General features: G+C 51.9%; 1 protein-coding gene across 3 annotated transcripts in view; it reads right to left on the bottom strand.

The window, feature by feature from the left end:
- The window catches only part of LOC141927829 (gamma-aminobutyric acid receptor subunit alpha-3), a 78,104-nt gene extending 60,394 nt beyond the window's left edge, over window positions 1–17,710 (bottom strand). For all 3 annotated transcript variants that reach the window (XM_074835127.1, XM_074835126.1, XM_074835125.1), the window contains exons 1-3: window positions 17,695–17,710; window positions 8,156–8,284; window positions 3,800–3,921 (exon numbers count right to left, since the gene is read on the bottom strand). In XM_074835127.1, coding sequence (XP_074691228.1) covers window positions 3,800–3,921; window positions 8,156–8,244 — 211 coding nt within the window. In that variant the 5' untranslated portion in view covers window positions 8,245–8,284; window positions 17,695–17,710. The remainder of the gene's footprint in view (window positions 1–3,799; window positions 3,922–8,155; window positions 8,285–17,694) is intronic.
- Between the last annotated feature and the right edge of the window lie 363 nt (window positions 17,711–18,073).

The raw sequence follows: 18,073 nt of genomic DNA on the forward strand, positions 1-18,073 counted from the left end.
CATGTTAAAATGATTCTCAAGGCTGTAAGGAAGGAAAAGGCTGAGGCAAGTCTGGAAACCTGCCCTCCTGCCCCTTCCCAGGCATTCCCAAGATGGCTGTGTTTCAGCTGCAGCACAACGCTTCATCACTGAACCTCAAACAACCCAACCACCACATCCCCTCTCATGGGAACTGCTGGGCATCACACTGGCCGTGTCAGAATGACAGAACTTCAATCGCTCTTCACAGTAAGCAGCACAAGGCTATGTGGGTATTTTTGTGCATCACTCATTCCTGGAGGATCGCTCATGTTCCCATTGCTCACATCCCACTCCTTGAGCATCTCTTCTTTTTGGGTATACGATGTCTCTCCCTTTGTCAGCCAGTTCTACCTCTTTCTCCTGGCCACATCTCCTCTCTCCTACTCTCTCAAGCAAGGGAAGCTCCAGGGTCAAAGCTGAGGCCTCTCCATGTAGCAGCTCTACAGGGAGCCCCAGCAAAGAGAATTTGAGAGCTATAAATAGATGCCCCTCACCACAGCCCCCGCAGGGCTGGGCAGAGGATCTGCATGATTGCACAGCTCCAAACCAGGAGTGGAGGCCAGCACTGTCCATAGAAACTCTCCCAGCAGGAGATTTTCTTATCCTACAAGGTTGGCCATGACAACAGATGTCTCCATCCCCTTGGGGTTCTCTTCTGACTTAATAACCAATCTGCCCTGTGTTTTCCCAAGGGAAACACAGGTTATCTGCTGACAGTTCCTTCCTCTCCTCTCCCACCCTGAGTCCTGTAACATGATCTGTTTATGCAGCTACCCCTTCCCCTAGCCCAGACTGTATTTCAGCGGTCATGGGGCCAAACAAAAGACTCATCTCTGTCCTTAAGAGCAAGCCAGCCCCAGTTCACCTGGCAGAGACAGGGAGAAACCTCCTACAAGCCACGGAAGACTTCTTTGTGACACCAGTGGTCGTGTCCCCAGTGCTACAGGGTGTTCCTGCAGAAGGAGGAGTCTGACAGCTGACAGCCACCTTTCCTCTTCTGAGCTAGCCTGGAGTATGCTCCCAAACCTCTACTAGCTGTCAACACTGCTGGTAAGGATGTCCTGGGCCACCTCCTGGGAGCAGGAGCAGCAGGAAAGCACAGGACCACCCCTGCCTGGAGCCTGGCTCTGCAGTGCCAGGCACTCCCAAGCCTCTCAGCACTGGTTTGCTTCAGTTTGTGTCTGCAGCATCCTGGTAGGAAGAGGAGCTCTGGCATGGGAGCTATTAGAGTGGGTGGCAGCAGATGGTGAAAACAGAGGGGATAAGAAAATAAATACAAAGAGGCTATCTTGAGGGGAGAAGTCGCCACATCAACACTCTGTTGCTTACACAGACTCTCTTCCCAAAGCCTAAACAAACATTGCTCGGTTCCTGGCACACAAGGAAACGGCTCTGCCGAACGTGGGGGACAGGCACCCGGGCACACGCAGTACTGCACAGCCCTGAGAGGTGCTGCAGCCCTGCACCCCACTTGGATCCCAACCCAGCGTTTTCAGGGGGCTCCATCTCCTACAGAGCAGGGAAACCAAGGCCAAGAAGGGAGCCTGTGTGTCCTGCTTCCCGGTTACTCACAATCTAGGCCAATCCATCTTTCCTGCACATGGGCACAATCCCACCCCGTCTGCCCTTTCCATGGACACCAAAGCAGGCCTGCATGGTGCTAATGGATGCTCTCACCTGACATCTTCAGAAGAGCACGTGGAAGATATTCCCAAGGGAAACGGGGCGAGCCAGTGCAGGGTTAACAGGGAATGCCCAGTGCTGTCCCACAGGAAAACCAACGTACCTTCTAAGTCACTGAAATCACCCAGCAGCACAGCTGCTATCTTGAAGCAAAGCAATCCCCTTCACAGATCTCACATAACCTTGGACAGCAGGAGCCCCTCTCGTGCTGACTATCACCCCAGGCTATTTGATTAACCCCTAAGTCCGGAGTCTGCAGCAGGACCATTTCTGCTTCTCTGGCCACCAGCAGCAGTGGGAAAGGTCTTCCCCTCTAATGCTCTTACTGATAGCAGCCCTGACAGACCTCCAAGAAATAAAAGCCTAGACTTGGGGAAAACAGATCTAGCTAAAAGTGAGAAGAGCCTGGCTCAGCGGGCTGCCCCATACACACATACACACATGGAGGATAACTCATCGCCAGCCATGAGCCCCCAAAACCTGTAGCCCTTGTCAAAACCTCCCATCTGGGTCCACAAGAGTGCTCCAAGAGGGGAAATCAGAGGTGAAAGCACTATTTAAACATGCAAGTCTGGTTCAGGCAAAGGCAATTTATTATGTTAAGTACGTTATTAAAGGATCTAAAGCAACAGAGCAGAGATGTTCCAAGAAAGGTTTTAACTTCCCCAGCAAGGGGCTCCTGGGAGTCCTCTTGTTAATACTTCACACAGGGTTGTCTGCAACCGAGCCTACGGTGAACATAAATGCCCCCTCAGTCCCCTTTCAGAACTCGTTTCAGTTAAATCAATACAGCCATCGGGGAGACTTGAGGAAGAAAAGCTATTAGTGGGACCACAGTTAATTCTGGGGGAAAGAAACAAGCAACAAAAGCAATAAAACTGATGGATGGCTTATGCAGACACAGTAACCCTCTCCTGTCTGGGTCCTGCAGCATGGCAGCCCATCAGAGGTGAGGATGCTCACTGGAGAAACCCTTCTTCCCCAGATTTTGCATGGTCTCTGCTTGGGATCAGAGTACTCCTGGACAGGTGCAAGGCAGAAGGCCATGGCACAGAGGTGGACATGGGGCTGGGAAGAGACAACAAGGCTGCTTTGAGGAACACAGAGTGCAATTCCAGGCTAGCACTATAGCACTGGAGCCCCATCAGCATGCAAGAGCTCAGGAAAGCTCGTTCCCAACCTCTCTTGGCAGTGGGACCTTCAGGGAACGGGGGAGCACACGGCGACTCCAGTTTTGGGTAGGAATCGTGGTCCGGCAGCACACCTTTGCAGCCGAGCAGGAGAGCTCAGAGCAGTGCAGGGACATCACCTCAGCAGCCCTTGTGGCCCCTGAGAGGGGTCATCTTCTCTGCCACAGCAATGCCCCTTGGCAACAGCACATCAAGAAACCACACATCACTCATCTCATCCCTCATCTCACCAAGACAGCTCACGTCTGTCTTCCCCACACACCTCCCCGTTGTTTCTGCCTCCTTACATCACGCGATAAGCGTTGGGAGGGAAGGTGACTACCGTGGTTTTGCTTTCTAAAGCACCTTAAACATCTGTAGGTGCTTGGAGAGAAACTCAGCAGCAGTAGCTATAACGGCAGCTGTGTTAAAAACAGCTCAGGAGGCAGCACAGCCTGGCTGGCTGCCCGGTGTCCAGACCAGCACGCTGAGTAGAGCTTGCCAGGTGGCAGCTACAGAGGAAATAACAGAGAAGATGGCGAGATAAAGGCTCTATAGCAAAGCCCACTGACTAAAAAGCAATGCCAACACAAGTTGAAGGTCCTGCAAACTGGTAGTATCATCATTCCTGAAATGGTGATGCCCACAAAAGGAGAAGAAATAAGTTTAATCATATTTGCTCCATCTACAGGCCTATCCATGTAATGTCATAGAAGACCACAGCAGTCAGAGACTTGCACCTCTGATCTCACAAAATATCAAACCAGGTAACATAGACTCAAAATGGGGAAACCAGCAGCAGACTGACTGGCACTGAACCACACTCTCCTTCTGACAGCACCAGACTTATTAATAAGTCATCCATGCAGCCTCTCATTTCTAAAGCTACACAGCTGTGGAAAACATCATCTCTCCAACCAACTGACCTCCAAGTCCAGGTCTCAGGCGGTTGTCATATCCATCCAACAGCCTGTCCAGGATGCGGGTGAAAATGGTGATGTTATCTTTGCTGTCATCCACGACGTCTGAAACATGCTTCTGAGAAAGCCTGGCAGGCGGGGTCAAAAAGAGGAAAAAACGTCATCAGAAGAGAAACCTACTCTTTACATGCTCTGAACAGTTATTGGAAACGAAGGGATGTGGGTTCATTTTTCAGCCTGTGCTGCAGTGGCCCCTGAACTGCAGGATGGGCCATGCCTGTTGATAAGGTGATGTGCTTGCAGGACTCCCCACAGGGCATCTCAGATCAACCCCCCTCTGGCCTCTTCCACCACACCCCTTGTCATGGAAGTTGAGGCATTCCTGCTGCCCCCTCCCCACCTTTCCATGCTCAGGGCCAGGGGCACCATGAGTAGCTTTTTAAGGAGCCTTCTCCTACCCCAGCATCCCCCACCTGCCCCTAAGAAAGGGCATTTTATGAACAGAGGCTGTGGGAGCTTCAGTTACTCAAGTGCCAGTATCTCCTTATAGGCAGCAGGGAAGAAGTGATGCCAGCTGTTTACCATATCAAGCCATGTCCAAATTCTCTGCTCCTGGGAAGAGGGAAGAGAGGCAGAAAAGTAGGAATTCAGTAGAGCAGGCTTGAAGCCCAAGTCCATCATTAAAACTCTTTGTGAACCATTTCTGCGGTTTGTTGAACTTTCCCTGTTTATAAAATCAAATGAGTTTTCACGTTCCTATCTCTGCTCAATGCTAGACGCCTGGAAGCCCCCAAATAAGATGATTTCCTCAGGTCATTTTTTGCCCCAGGTGGAATAAAATAAGTAGTAAATTTCTCAAACAAAGCTAATCTCACCAAACAAAATCTTCAATGCAGTTTTGCAAGCCCAAGGGGCTCAAATAATACATTTGCATTTTGCGTCTCCCTTTCAATCAACAGAAAAGGAGCCTGCGAAACCTTCTGAAACTGTCTGGCTCTAAAAGAGATTTCAGACAACACAGAGCACTGGTGCTGTGGCTCCAAGCGCAGCTTTCCCCAGCAGAAATAGCTGTTAGGACCAAAACAAATGGAAAGGCAGAAGATTAAGTAACAGAAAAACCAAAAGAAAAATCTATAGATGCAGAGATTGCAACAAAGATGGAAGAGGAAATAAAAGAGACACCAATGAGGCCAAAAAAAGATTAAGAGGCACGGACAGGCAGGGGGAGAACAGGCTGCTGGAGCAGAAGGATCCTCAGCAGCAGCACCAGGAACCCCTCGGGAGCGGGGCAGCCCTGACTGGCAAATCAGCCCAGTGCCACTGACCAGAGATAAGTGCCTGGGGACCACTGCCTGGGTGAAGACCATGAATGCAGCAAACTAGAGAGACACTGGTGGTGCAAGACGTGGGTACAGTTACCAGGGAGGGCACCTATGACCCTCTGAGGCAGGGTCCCACTCCCCACAGCTGGGGGAAGAGAAGCCCTTAAATTGTTGCTAACACTTCTGCCCCTTTCCTTTTCCTTCCCAGCCTCATTTTCTCTTGCTCCAGTTGATGTGTGCAGCCACTGGTTTAAGCACGCATCAAGAAGCAATTGAGGGAAAAAAAAACAGAAAGAAGACTACCATTTGAGGAGTTCAAAGCTTAATCCTGCTGCATTACCTCTGGTTAGACTAGTTACTCCTGACACTACTGCTCCATTTGTAAATACCCTGTGAAGGGTCAGTAGGGTGACAAGTAGCAGAGCTGGCTTGGAGTTTTCTATCAAAATGTTCTCCTAACAGAAACCCCAGCTTCTGTAAGATGAAAGAGGAGGAAAAAGTATTTTCTAGCAAAAGAGGAAAAATTGAGAGCAGGGTATGGGTATTTTTAGAGTCAGGCTGAATCAATACTATTCAGCATGCTGCAGCTAATTAAAATATTCCGTTTTGGGCAATTTTTACATTAATTTGCGTCGGCATCAATGACCAAACACTCGGGGAAATTGCATTTCAAGTGCTTGAGGTTTGCTTCTTCAGGGATCGGATCCCACATCTCGCAAGGCCGCTTGGCCTCTGATTTTAAGCAAACCAATACCTGCTATCATGGGAGAAATGGTCAAGCCGGGAAGTTCAGCCTGCAAGAGCCCAACAAGGGTAATAAAGTGCTTAAACTGCAGTTCCCATAGGGTATGGTTGGGAAAACACCTGTCCCAGCCCTAATGCAACCTGTCAGATCTGAAATGTCAAACCAGTATTACAGACTGCATCGCAGCCTTCAAGACTTCCCATTCAAATCAAAACATTGGTTTTGGCTTTTCATCTGGACTTGAAATATTTGAAATAGCTGAACTCCCTGCAGGTAAGTAGAATTTTGAGGAATTTAACAAACGCTTACTGTAATTAGCGAGGTTTCAATTGTACCAGCTTTCAATAGATGTCATGGTTAAAAGCAATCTGTACCAGTGTCTGCTGATGGGTATATAACCATCTATAACTTATGAATAGCTAGCATGCTCATGAAAGCTCATTCATTAATGTTTTATAAGCTATCTTTAAAAATTACCGGTAATATAAAGAGTGAGAGGACAGATTTTTGTGAAGGAACTCCTGGTGGAGGCTCAGCGGTGATGGGAAAAATTAGTTTACAAATTTCAAAGCCGTTTTACTCAGCCTGACATTTGAGGTGTCGACTTCAATGTGAGCAGCGTGGGATTCACTCGGGAGGCGCTGGGGGAAAAGCAGTGCAGGCGAGGCGAGAGAAAGGGGCAGGCAGGGGAGAGCCAGCAGCACCTCTGCCTGGCACCTGATTTGGGCTAATTCCCCAGTCCAGCCCAGGTCTGGGCCGGCTCACCTAACCTTAACATAAAGCTAAAGCTGCCCTTTAGCAAGGCATAAAAACAGGTCTCATTTATCTCTCAAAGCCCCAGTGAAGAACTCTAAGGAACTGCAAAGAGGTATCATGGTTTTAAAATAATTAAAGCCTTTAGGCAGGGAAGACAGAGGTTTACAGCGAATTTAATTAGGATAGGCTTGAGGAAAAGTCATTACCTCGTCACCAGTCCCTGTGCACATGCTCTCTGGAGAGCTGGCTGCCACATCGGCACACTAACCTCCGAACAAGGGTGCCCTTGTATGCAATTTAGGAAACAAATCCTCCCGTGGACCAGAGCGATAGCCACATGGCAGCGAGGGAGCAGCGGCATCAGTGAAAACGTGATGGGAAGCAAAACAGCAGCGGTGGGGAAGGCAGAGGCAGGGCTGCGGGCACAGGGGCTGCTGACACCCCACAGCGTGGGGATGGGGAGCCAGCCCCTCCAGCCTGGGGGGAAGGCAAGAAGCCAGCACCTGGGGCTGCCTCTGCCTCTGCTACGTCGCTATGAGGGTCAGCTCGGGATGCATTTGCTTATACCAAAGTTAGATCCAAGCAGGTGAAGCAGCGTGGGCAGGACAGGGCAGGATGTGCAGCTGGGCAAGCGGCTGCACACAGGGGGGTGCGCGAGGGAAGGAGGAGGGGCGGCACTGACATTTTTTCATGCATGAAAACCCTTGATCACTGCCGGACTTGTAACTCAGCAGACAGCATTTCAGTGTCCATACCTGGCACTCCAAAGGCTTTTCTAAATTTTTTATAGCAGTCATGTATTATTTGCATTCCTCTCCCTCTGGGCAGGGCTCTTCCCTCCCCGCCGCTGGCAGGCTGCGCTGGGGGTGTTTCTGCCTCCCTTCCACGAAGGGCTCTCCGAGCTGACCGAGCCTCCACAGAGGCTCCGACGGGATGCAGAGGATGGCTACAGAGCCTGTCACGGACTAACAGGCTTTCATCTTCTCCCGACAGCTCCCAGGGGCTGGGAAGGCAGGGCTGGTGGCAGTGCACTCTGTGCCGGGACAGCCGGAGCTTGCACGCCCAGGGACACCAACCCAGGCAGAGGGCAAGCAGCATGCCCAGCCAGGGCTGGCCATTATACCATAAACAAACAGCTGAAGCAGTTTCATTTTCTTTTCTTTAAAAGAGTATTAAAAAATTAAAGTGTAGGGGAGTCTCTCTTCCAGGTTAATAACTCATCCAAGCCAAGTCCTTGCTCAGAGTGAATTGTGCAGCGGCCAAATTTGAAAAGTGGTTTTGTTGCAAAAAATGCTGACAACTGTCCTTACTGAGAGCACCTCAAAAAATGGTAATGTAATCAGTCAGCTCAGCCACGAGGGACTGAACAGTCCCTGGGTGAAAGCCGTGGGGACATGGGCAAGGGGAGAGTCAAACACAGCAGAGACATTTTTTAGTGCTTTGCCCTGGACTACTTCACACAGGTACTGGCCCCGGGACATTTAAGCACAGCAAGAGGACGGCAGCCTTGGCCAACAGCCTCAGCGCTCACCACCTTACCCAGCATCAGCAGGGAGAGCCAAAACCAGGACTAGGACTCCAAGGCTAACGAGGGAGAGCAACCCCATTCCGGGGAGCCTCAGCGCCATGGCGTCAGCACGCAGCGACTGGCAAGCAAGCCTCCAAAACCTGCCAGGGTAGGCACAGAGGGGAAGGAGAGAAGAGAAAAGAGATTATATTTACTAGGAGGAAAGCAATCTGCTTAGTTCAGTTTTTCCTGGCAGTTCATCCGTGTTAGCCAGCAGTCAGTATTTCTGGGGTCCTGTATGTGAAGTCCCAGAGACGCCCCCAGGGACCAAAGGCAGCAGCATCCCTTGCAGCACTGCTGGCCCTGGGGAAGTCACAGCATGGGGTCAGAGCCAAGCCCATACACACACATACAAACCCTCATCCCATCTTCACAGCACATCCAGCAGCTCCCCCGTTGCTTCAGCACCTGGCAGCAAGCGCTCCAATTCCAAAATGACCACACCGGTTCTTCTTCCACCCATCGCTTCCTCCTCCTCCTCACCAAATATTCCCAGGCACCGCCCTCCCCGTGCAGCAGTCTCAGATCCCCTGCTACCTGTGCTGCCTTGGGGATGCCCACACAGCAGAACCACTTGCAAAGTCCCAACACCCATTTTTTCCAAACATCTTTTACTGGATAGTTAGGCCCTCATTTAATTCTGGTAATGACACTGCCAAAAATTATTAAGTTTGGGCACCGAGGCCCAAGGTAGTGGGAGTGTTCAACTGTATTGCACTTAGTGTGCTCAGATTTTTCATTAATGCTCAGTTTTACTTTTATTGTGATGTTATTGCACATTTAACTGCCTTCCCCTTTTATGTATCTCATTATGTTGATGCACCTTGGAACAGCACTGCCAAGCAACAGCCTGTATAAATACAGCTTGTCGTGACGTCTCCCCAGCACACCTCACGTCTGGCATACACAGGATTCAGCCCAGCAGAGGCTCAGCACTGTGGCAGCCAGGCACAACCGGCCAGTGTGAGCCCCCAAAGACGTCAGTGAAGGCTCACTTCAATCACAGCCTGTAGAAACCAGGGCAAGATGTTGTTGCCAGCCCAATCTGACCTCTGGATTTCCCCACTCAGTAGGCACCAACACTGCAGAGCCTCAGGCAGCTCCTTTCAGCGCTGAAGGAGATGCTGGGTTGAAAGCCAAACCCCACCACCTGAACAGCATTTCTCAGCGAGGGGAGGGTGCCCCAGGGTGAAGGGGGCAGGTGAGCGATGCAAGTGCTACCAAGGAGCAGGGGTTTCTGCACACAGACGTTGGAGATGGGAACCCCCAACAGAAATACCACGCAGAGAGAGCAGGGAGCTCAGCCACGCAGAGTGGAAACGCCTGGAGAGGATGTGTATGGGGTGTGTAGTGACGTGGACCTGGCTAGCCCTGCCACAGCTGGCTGGAGGAGGAGACGGGGCACAAGGCCTGCCTGGGTCGTGTGTTACACCACAATTCTGCATTTATCTGCTCCTGGTCACCCCACACCACTTTGACCCTCCAGCCTTCCTAGATACTGTGCCCGATCCTTGCTTTTTAGCTCAGTTCAGCTCTGGGAGGACGTGAGCTGCCACGCAGGCAGAAGGTAAGAGCCAGACACTACAAGTCCTCATCCACCCACCTCAGCTTTTGTTCTGGCAAGATATTCACTAATGGCAGGCACAGGAAAAAAAGGAACAGCGTTGAGCCCCAGCATTGCCTTGCACAGAGCGTACCTCAGACGTCTTACTTTTATCTTCCTCCCCATCACTCAAAATCCTTGCAAATATCAGCGCACGGATTAATTACTGTGCATGTGAGCATCCGCCAGTGTGCTCGGGCCTTATTTAATCAGGATGCTGCCCAGGGAAGTGCAGCCTTCACACCAAAGGAGCACACACTTACCGGAGGCTGCAGGAGCCTTCTGGCAAGGGCACACCTACACCTCGGGGGAGACAAGCCCTGATTCGGGGTGGCTCCCCCGGCTCCTGCCACCCTCCAGCTGAGAAGGGACATGCAGTCTTGGAAATTCAAGTATTTGCTGACGAAGCACAAATTAAGAGGCTGAACATCTGTTCTGTGGGAAATTCCAACAGTTAGGGGAGACTCGTTCCAAATCACAACAAGGACAGCTAAAATGTTGATGTTTCTTACAAGGCAAATTCAAAACTCCTTCAATTAGCAGCTCCTCAACAGATTTCCTTTCAACTTTTCCCTTTCATTTCACTTAAACTTGCAAATTATACAACAGGATTTAATTGATTTTTTTTTTTTCCTAAGGCAATTTCAAACACTAGTCAAAAGGAAAAAAAAAAATTGCTGGCTTCCCTCTCCCCTCCTCACACCACCATTGAAAAATTTCATTGAAATCAACACTTTTCCATTCAACTGCTGATTTCAATAAATGGTTTGTTTTGGCAGAATTTGCACTGCCAGCAGTTTTTGACCAGGGATACCCACACAAACGAGGACCCTTTGTTTTTGCAGCAGGTGCCTCCCGCCTCTGCAGGGACTATTCTGACTCCTCTAGAACATTTCAGACCATCTTTATTAGATGGGCTGGGGAGATTATACACCACAGGTGGAACAGAGCAGCTAGAGGACTAGAAAATGGGGCAGCAAGGTAATTCAGAAAGAGATAGGGTCGGGACCAGCGACAAAAGCCAGGAGCACTTACACCGCCCATGTAGCTGTGTGTAAGCTATGCCTGTCTGTGCCAAGAAGCTCTAAACAACTGCATTTCCACCAAGCTTTGTTCATACAGTTTTCCTTCAATATTATATGGAGATGAAGGGCTAGTGTTTTACTTTGGATAGTTCTGTTGAAGGTGCTCGCCGAGGATAACAGGGCTTCTTGAATAAAGTTAGATACACGCTTAAGTCTCATTTTAAGCATGAGAACCAGTTCTATATACCTGCACTTGGAGAAAAAATCTATTTTCACTACTGGCCCAAGTGATTACTTTGCCAGCCACAGCTCAGTTTGCTGGCACAGAGAATGCCCCCAAAATGGGGTGAGAGTACATGGATGGCTGGTTTGCTATGGCTGCACTTACAGACTCAGGAAGGACAACACAGCATGCAAAATAGCTTGGCACTGTTTTCTACCACTTTCCTTTGGTTCTCGTATCGTATTTTTCCTGGGGAGCTGGATAGAAGAGGCTGCACAGCATCTTCCTTGCTCTTTGGCTCATTTACACATAGAGATGGATTGAGAAGAAGACCTGGTCCTGAGGATTGTGGTTGACATTCCCATTTAACACAGTCTTTAACTGTCGGTGATGAACCCTGGTAGCCTTGTGACACTGAGCCAGGGCTGGTCAGGCAGTTCTGGGGGAGCAGCAGAAGGAGTAAGCCCCTTCCAGCGCTGGTGCTCATCACCCCACTGCCGAGCAGGAAACATATCTCTGGAGGATGCAAGGAGTCTTTTGCAGAGGAGGAGGTTTCACCCTTCATACAGTTTAAGGGATCTTCCAAAGCTCCCCATAGCCAAAGCCTAGTGTGGTCCCCATGGCACAGCAGCTCTCAGCATCACCTCTCCCCTTTCCTGGGGCTCTTGCTACCCAGGCCCAGCACCAACCTCAGAAACACACAAAAATCTCAGCTGTTGCAAGTGCTTTATAAGCCAAATAGCTACTGGCCACACAGCCTCTCTAATAAGGTATCTGGCCTGGCAGGTTTGTAAAACCAGTCCTGGTTTCAACAGCCCAGCAACTGAGCTCCTCAGATTTTAGCACAAAAAGAGTCACTCTTGGAGAAGACTGCCTGCCTCATGGCAGTTACTGCTTGCAGCAGAGCAGCGGGAAGGGGTCCCCTGGCGCTCAGCACCATCTCAAGCAATGGAAAAGAACGGAAACACCCATGAGCGTGTCTCAGGAAAAGCAACACTGGGGCTCCTCCAGCCCAAACTGGTGCTGTCCTTGCAGAGGTGCTTAAACAAAATGCTATTCAGCTGTCACTTCCCACTCAGGAGGGCTCTGAAACAGTCAACATCTCGATCTGAGATCCCTGCAGGGAGGGAGGATGCAGGCAACATGCACTTAACTGCACGAAACTGATTGCGAGTTTAGGAATGTTAATTGTATGGTAATGGTCTCAAAAAAGAAAAAAACCCAAAATGTCTTACTAGGTGGAGCTGAAGGGAAGCTGCATAGTATCTGTGAAGAAGAAAGAAGAATGCAAAGACTTCTAAGCTCAGACAAGTGTGGTACAACTCCTTAGACTGACTCTTCTTTCACTTAAGTTGAAGAACATCACCCTATAGCTGCTGGTTCTCGTCTATGCCCACGCGAGATGGAGCCTATAGGGGTGGTACATGTTCAAAGCAGCTCTGCGCTTCCTTCCTCCATCTGTCCATTGCTCATTTCTTAATGGCACAGTTAGCAAATGCATTCATCACTAATTCTGTAGTTGCTGGTAACCTCCACAGCTGAATCAAACGCAGATTTTCTAAGGAGCCCTGCTAACACTTTGCAGCTGGAATCCAGCAATACTTGAAGTTTACAGTTCTGTGCACCCTGGATTTTGGCAGGTCTCTTTATAACCACATACCTAAAGGCATCATAAACATACTGACTCCTCTCCAACATATGCAGTCTGTCCAATCTCCAGAGCATCATAGCATAACAACACTCCTGAGAAATACAGCCTTCTTGTTGGATGTGCAGTTTTGGAATGAGGAATTGCAAAAGCTTCCTTCTCCCCAAGACAGCAACATGCTCCAGCCCCTGCTCCTACTGAGGTGGGTTTGGGAACCAAAAAACCGCTGATTCCTTCCAGATCAGCAAGGTACCCTAGTAACTATGCTAACATTGGGTATCTCCTGACTTGGCATACTGAGCCTGATCTTTTCAGAAATCCCTATTCTAGAAACCATTAAATATTCTGAAATGCCTTCCTAGGAAAAAGTGATTAGCACAGCCTTACTGCTGACAAGGGAAAGACAGATAGAGCTCTGGAGGTGGAGACTGAAAGGTAAAGCTTGCAAAAAAATCTGAGAGAACAGCCTGGAGAGGGGGAGACTGCAAGCATCAGAGAGGTAAGAGCGAGGCCCATAAACCCACCTGGGTACATTTGTGAGAGTCACATCAGTCTCTCTCCCAAATTAATGCCTCCTTGGAACACGCACAGCCAAGGGAACAATCTGATTCCCCTAGCAATAGTCGCATCATGCAGGCAGCATTCACGAAGCAGCCCCAAGGATGCATTTGCCTCATCACTGTGCCCCGAGGTGTGTACCTGCAGTGTCATTAGGTCAGCGTGGCCCCATGCCAGGCACCTACACCAGTGGCACTGGCTGAAGGAGTGCTGAGCACTTCCAGCTCCCACTCAGCCCCCAGCCCGCAGGACCTGCACCTGCTCCACGTCTTTGCCAAGTCAGGTATCTCGGGGAGGGGTGCGCAATGAGAGGCTGATGCTGGGAAACCAGCTGGAAAACAGACTGGGAAGTCGAGGCAGCCGCAGTCCAAAAGCCCAGATACAAGCACTTCCACGGAGGGAGAAGAGGGTGATGCAGACCTGGGGGTTGCCAAGCACATCCACCACACCTGCACAGTAGCACAGGCAAGCACAGCACTATAGGTGACCTCACAACACCTGCATATTTACCCCCAAAGTCAGGTGCACTTGCACAGCAGAAGAAGCTCTTTAAAGCCCTTCCTCCTTGAACTGGAGCCTCTGCAAAACAGGTCCCAGGCATCAGGAGAGGTCCCTCCAACACCTCTCAAGGATTCCAAAATAGTCCAAACTGTATAGGCTGTGCTCTGCCCAACCATCCCCAGCCCTCCACAAGCACACCAGCCTCTTCTAGCACTTCTTCAGGTAAAGCTCCAAGCTCTCTCTGCAGAGACAGGCAGGCAGCAAGCGCTCAGTGCAGCAGCAGCAGCAGCAATAAATGCAGGCAATGCACATGCTGCCCTGTGTTCCTGTTGGGGAGGCTTTGCTTCAGTTCTCAATCACTTCAGCTTAAAAGGAGGGTCCCTTGGAATAAAACCACCCTTTTATTTTGAGGGCAGGGCCAGCAACGAGCAGACATGGTTCATCTGGAAGCCTGGAAATGATGGGATAAGGTACCGTGGTGTTTCACAAGACCCTTGTCCTACTGCATCCCTTTGTTCTGAACTGAGCTAACTGGGATGGATGCGTGCACTGCACAGCGCAGGCAGAGACCCCCGCACCAGTGCGTACTGGAAGCAGTCCAGCCCTGCCAGCATCGCGCTCTAGACCTGCACCAGCCAGCGCAGGGGAAGGCTCAGTTTGTTAGTCTGGACTGAAGGGACTGCTCTGCTTCCACCAGCTCAGAGAGCCCAGATTTCTCCGACTTGCCTCTCAGTTTAGCGCTGCTTTTGTTTAGATGCTGCTGAAGGCCAGAAGCTACTACAGCGTTTTATAGGAACTGGAGAACAAGAAACAGGCAGCAGTACCTCCACCTACCTGAATCAAACTTGCTGTTTACCATCTACTTAGAGAAACGGCACCGGCTCACAGCAAGAGGCACATGGCAGAGGAACCACGCAGTCTTCAACTCACAAGCGTGAAAATGTTTGTGCTTCCCTACCCGAGAGGCACACATTGGCTGGTCCCCACAAACACACACACTGCACAAGCCATAAACAACCTTCCCATGAATCTGCCACACACATAAGGCACGAGGCACACGTGATGGTTACTGAATGCGTTGTCTGCAGCTCTGCGAGAGATGCCAGCAGAAGAAGACACTCGAAACCAAAGGCACAAGACAAAGAAATTACAGGTTTGGATCAAGGGGAGCAAGCTTTGAAGTGGATCTCTTCTGTAGAAAGCTGGTAACGGAGAAGCAAGCTCTGTGCCCAACTCCCAACCCAGCTTTAATTTTTCAAAACGAGAAGCCGCTCGACTGTTTTTCCTCATCAAAACAAAATTAATCCCAGTATTGCATCTCTACTCAAAAACACATCCAGAGGGACTGTAGAGTGATTCACACCTACAACCACTATGGGAAACCGTTTGCACTCAAAGTGTAACAAGCCAACACTGATTCACCCACATAATTACAGGCAGACACTGATTCACAGCTACTGCAACTGCAGACAGATTGACTCACAACCAAAGCAACTGCAGACAGACTCAGGCTCACAAGCACAACTGGAAATACAACCATGCTGACAGTGCCCACAGTTTGCAATCCTATGTACACACAAATCCCTGGAAAACTAGCTAGCACCCTAACCAACGCAAGCATGGCTAGCCAAGCCCTGCACATCTTGCTGGCACTCTTGACCTTCACCCCACAGCCATCTCTCCTTCACGGGTGGCACAATATCCACACCTCCGCAATTGTTCCTTCCCTGGCAGCCCTTGCACTTGCCAAGCCCGGCTGTCAGAGCCCGAACCCAGGAGCAGAGCCGTGTGATGCGTATGAGACACACGGTGCGTACAGGCACGGTAAGTGTACATGGCGCAAGCCATCAGCGTACATCCCCTCTGATCCCATACAGCTGTGCGCTGCGCTGCCTTAGTGTTTCCAGAATGCAAGTAAATGCAAGCCAAGTATAATACATTTAGCCCACGGGCAAAGGAGATGGCAAAAGACTCACCACTGGGCAAAAGCTTGAAAGGCAGGATTATTTACTACACTCTCTGGCTGAGTATGTAATTATGTCAGCATTCAGCCTGGGTATTGTGCTACTTTTTGTAAACAGTTGGCAGGAATACTCCTACTGAGATGAGGGGTTGGGCTGCTTCTCCAGTGTTGAGAAGCAGGCTGAAGAGGACAGGGTCTACTTAGAGAAAAAGAAACTGAGGTGAAGGAATGGATTAAGCAGGAGAAGATGAAGGAGAAGCTGAGAGTGAAGCGGGACAGGCGGCAGTCTACAGACAAAGAAAGAGGAAAGGAGAAGGAACAGAAGGAGGAAAGCTGCGTGATGCAGACTTGCGATAAGAAGCTCCAGAAGCGAGGAAAAGCGGCAGCCTCCCAGTGCAGAGCATGTCTCACAGCGGTGCAGACAATGCATCTGTGCGTCCCCATGCGCTGAGCTCTGCTGTGTGCTGCGAACCGGGAGGCGATTCCAGGCAAAAGGACACAGCCTCCAGCCAGGCATGTACCAAGGGGCCCAGGTGTAGCCGCAACCCTTTCAGCTGCTCCCAGCTCTCGGAAAAGAGCAAGAGCATTGGGTTCGTGCACTCCTGCCTCTGTGCGTGCGTGTGTGCGTGCTGCAGGGCACCCACCACCCCAGGCACAGGCTGAAGGGCAGGCTGGCAAACTCCACCGCAACAGCATCACCTCAAACCAGCCTGAAATCCTTTATCCTCCAGGGCAAAGCCAAAGTTAAGAGACAGACTACGGAAAGGAGAGCACTTGCCTGAACCACACGTAGTATCTTCTAGCTGTAGGCTGGACCTGCCTCACCACCTGTTATTTTTCTTCTTCCCACTCCCCACAAGGAAGCTAAGAGGACCAAGAGGTGAGGGAGCAAACCTGCTCTGCTGCTGCTGTCAGAACAACTCAGGTGAGCGGCCACTCAGAGCTGCTCTGGCCGGGCAGCCCACGGCAGCGGGAGTCTCACCAGAGGGTCCCGGTTCTCTGTTTCTGTCTGAGGACGCTGCTGTGTTTGCAGCCACTCAGCAGAAGATTCAGGGGAGAGACTACGGATGCAATTGGCCAGGGAAATGAACTATTTGTTCAATTATACTTCTCTTGTCCAGACAAGAATTGCTCTGGCAGAAGGCAGAGCGAGGAACAATGGATAAATGTTGCAGTGGGGACTGTCTAATGCTTAATTGCATTACGCTACTCCTTTTTAATGATCCATATCTCAGTCCTAGTAACTCCGGGGGGAGGAGGAAAGATCTGGAGCTCTTTTCCCTTTCCTCCCATACCAGCCTCAGAGACCGCAGCCCCCCAGACTCCCCCCTTTCCTCCCCAGCCCGACACAGCATCAGTGCCCATTAGGCCTGGCTGCAGGATTCAGGGGGAAATTTGACTTTGCTTTACTACACCCTTCTCCCCGCTCAGCCCTTCCCCTGCATCCACCGGCCGGCTCTAGGCACGGGGCTCACTCTTGCCCTCGGCCAGACATTTCCATCCGAGCCGCTTACACCTCTCCCCCCTCCCCAGCCGGGTGCGCTGGAGCCCCGGGGGTCCCCAGCCGGGGGACACACACACACACACACGGACGGGGACACAACACACGGACCCCGGCACGGCTCGGGCGGCCGCTCTGCTCCGGAGCAACACGCTCCGGAGTTGCTGAGGGAGTGAAGATGCTCCGACCCCGCGACCGCACCCCCGTCCCCCCCCCCGCCCCGCCCGGGGGATGCGAGCAGGGCAGAGCCTCCCCCCCCCCTTCCCCCGCGGGGCCGCCGCTCCCCCTATTGTTCCCCGGCCCCTAGACAATAGCCGGGGGGGGCGGCGCAGCCCCCGGGAGCCCCATCCCCGGCGGGGGGTCCGCGCTGCCCCCCCAGCCCCCGGCGGGGCGGTTACTGGGCGCCCGGTGCAGCCGCCGGGGAGGCGCGGAGCGGAGAGGGGGGGGGGCACCCCGGGGGAGCAGCCGCCGCGCCCCGCACGCACTCACCGCCGCTCCCGCTGCCCCGGCCGGGGGGGGGGGGGGGGGGGGCCGGAGACCTCTCCGCAGCGCTCCGCGGGGCTGCGCGCCCCCGAGCCCGCCGCGCTGCCAGCCGCCGCCTGCGCGCTCCTCCGGCCGCGGAGAGGGAGGGAGAGAAGGAGGGAGGGAGGGAGGGAGAGAGGGAGGGAAGCAGCATCCCCCCGCCTTCCTCCTCCTCCTCCTCCTCCTCCTCTCCGCGCCCCGGAGGAGGGTTTACCCACCCGCTTTGTGCGGAGCTGCCCCCCCCCGCAGCGCTGCCGCCCTCCCTGCCCCGGGCTGGGGCCACCACCCCAAGCGCTGCCCCGGGCTCCCAGCCCCGCGCAGCCCCCGCCGGCCTTTCCGCGCAGGA

Source organism: Strix aluco, chromosome 10 (genome assembly GCF_031877795.1).
Source record: "Strix aluco isolate bStrAlu1 chromosome 10, bStrAlu1.hap1, whole genome shotgun sequence".
Classification (NCBI taxonomy): Eukaryota; Metazoa; Chordata; class Aves; order Strigiformes; family Strigidae; genus Strix; species Strix aluco.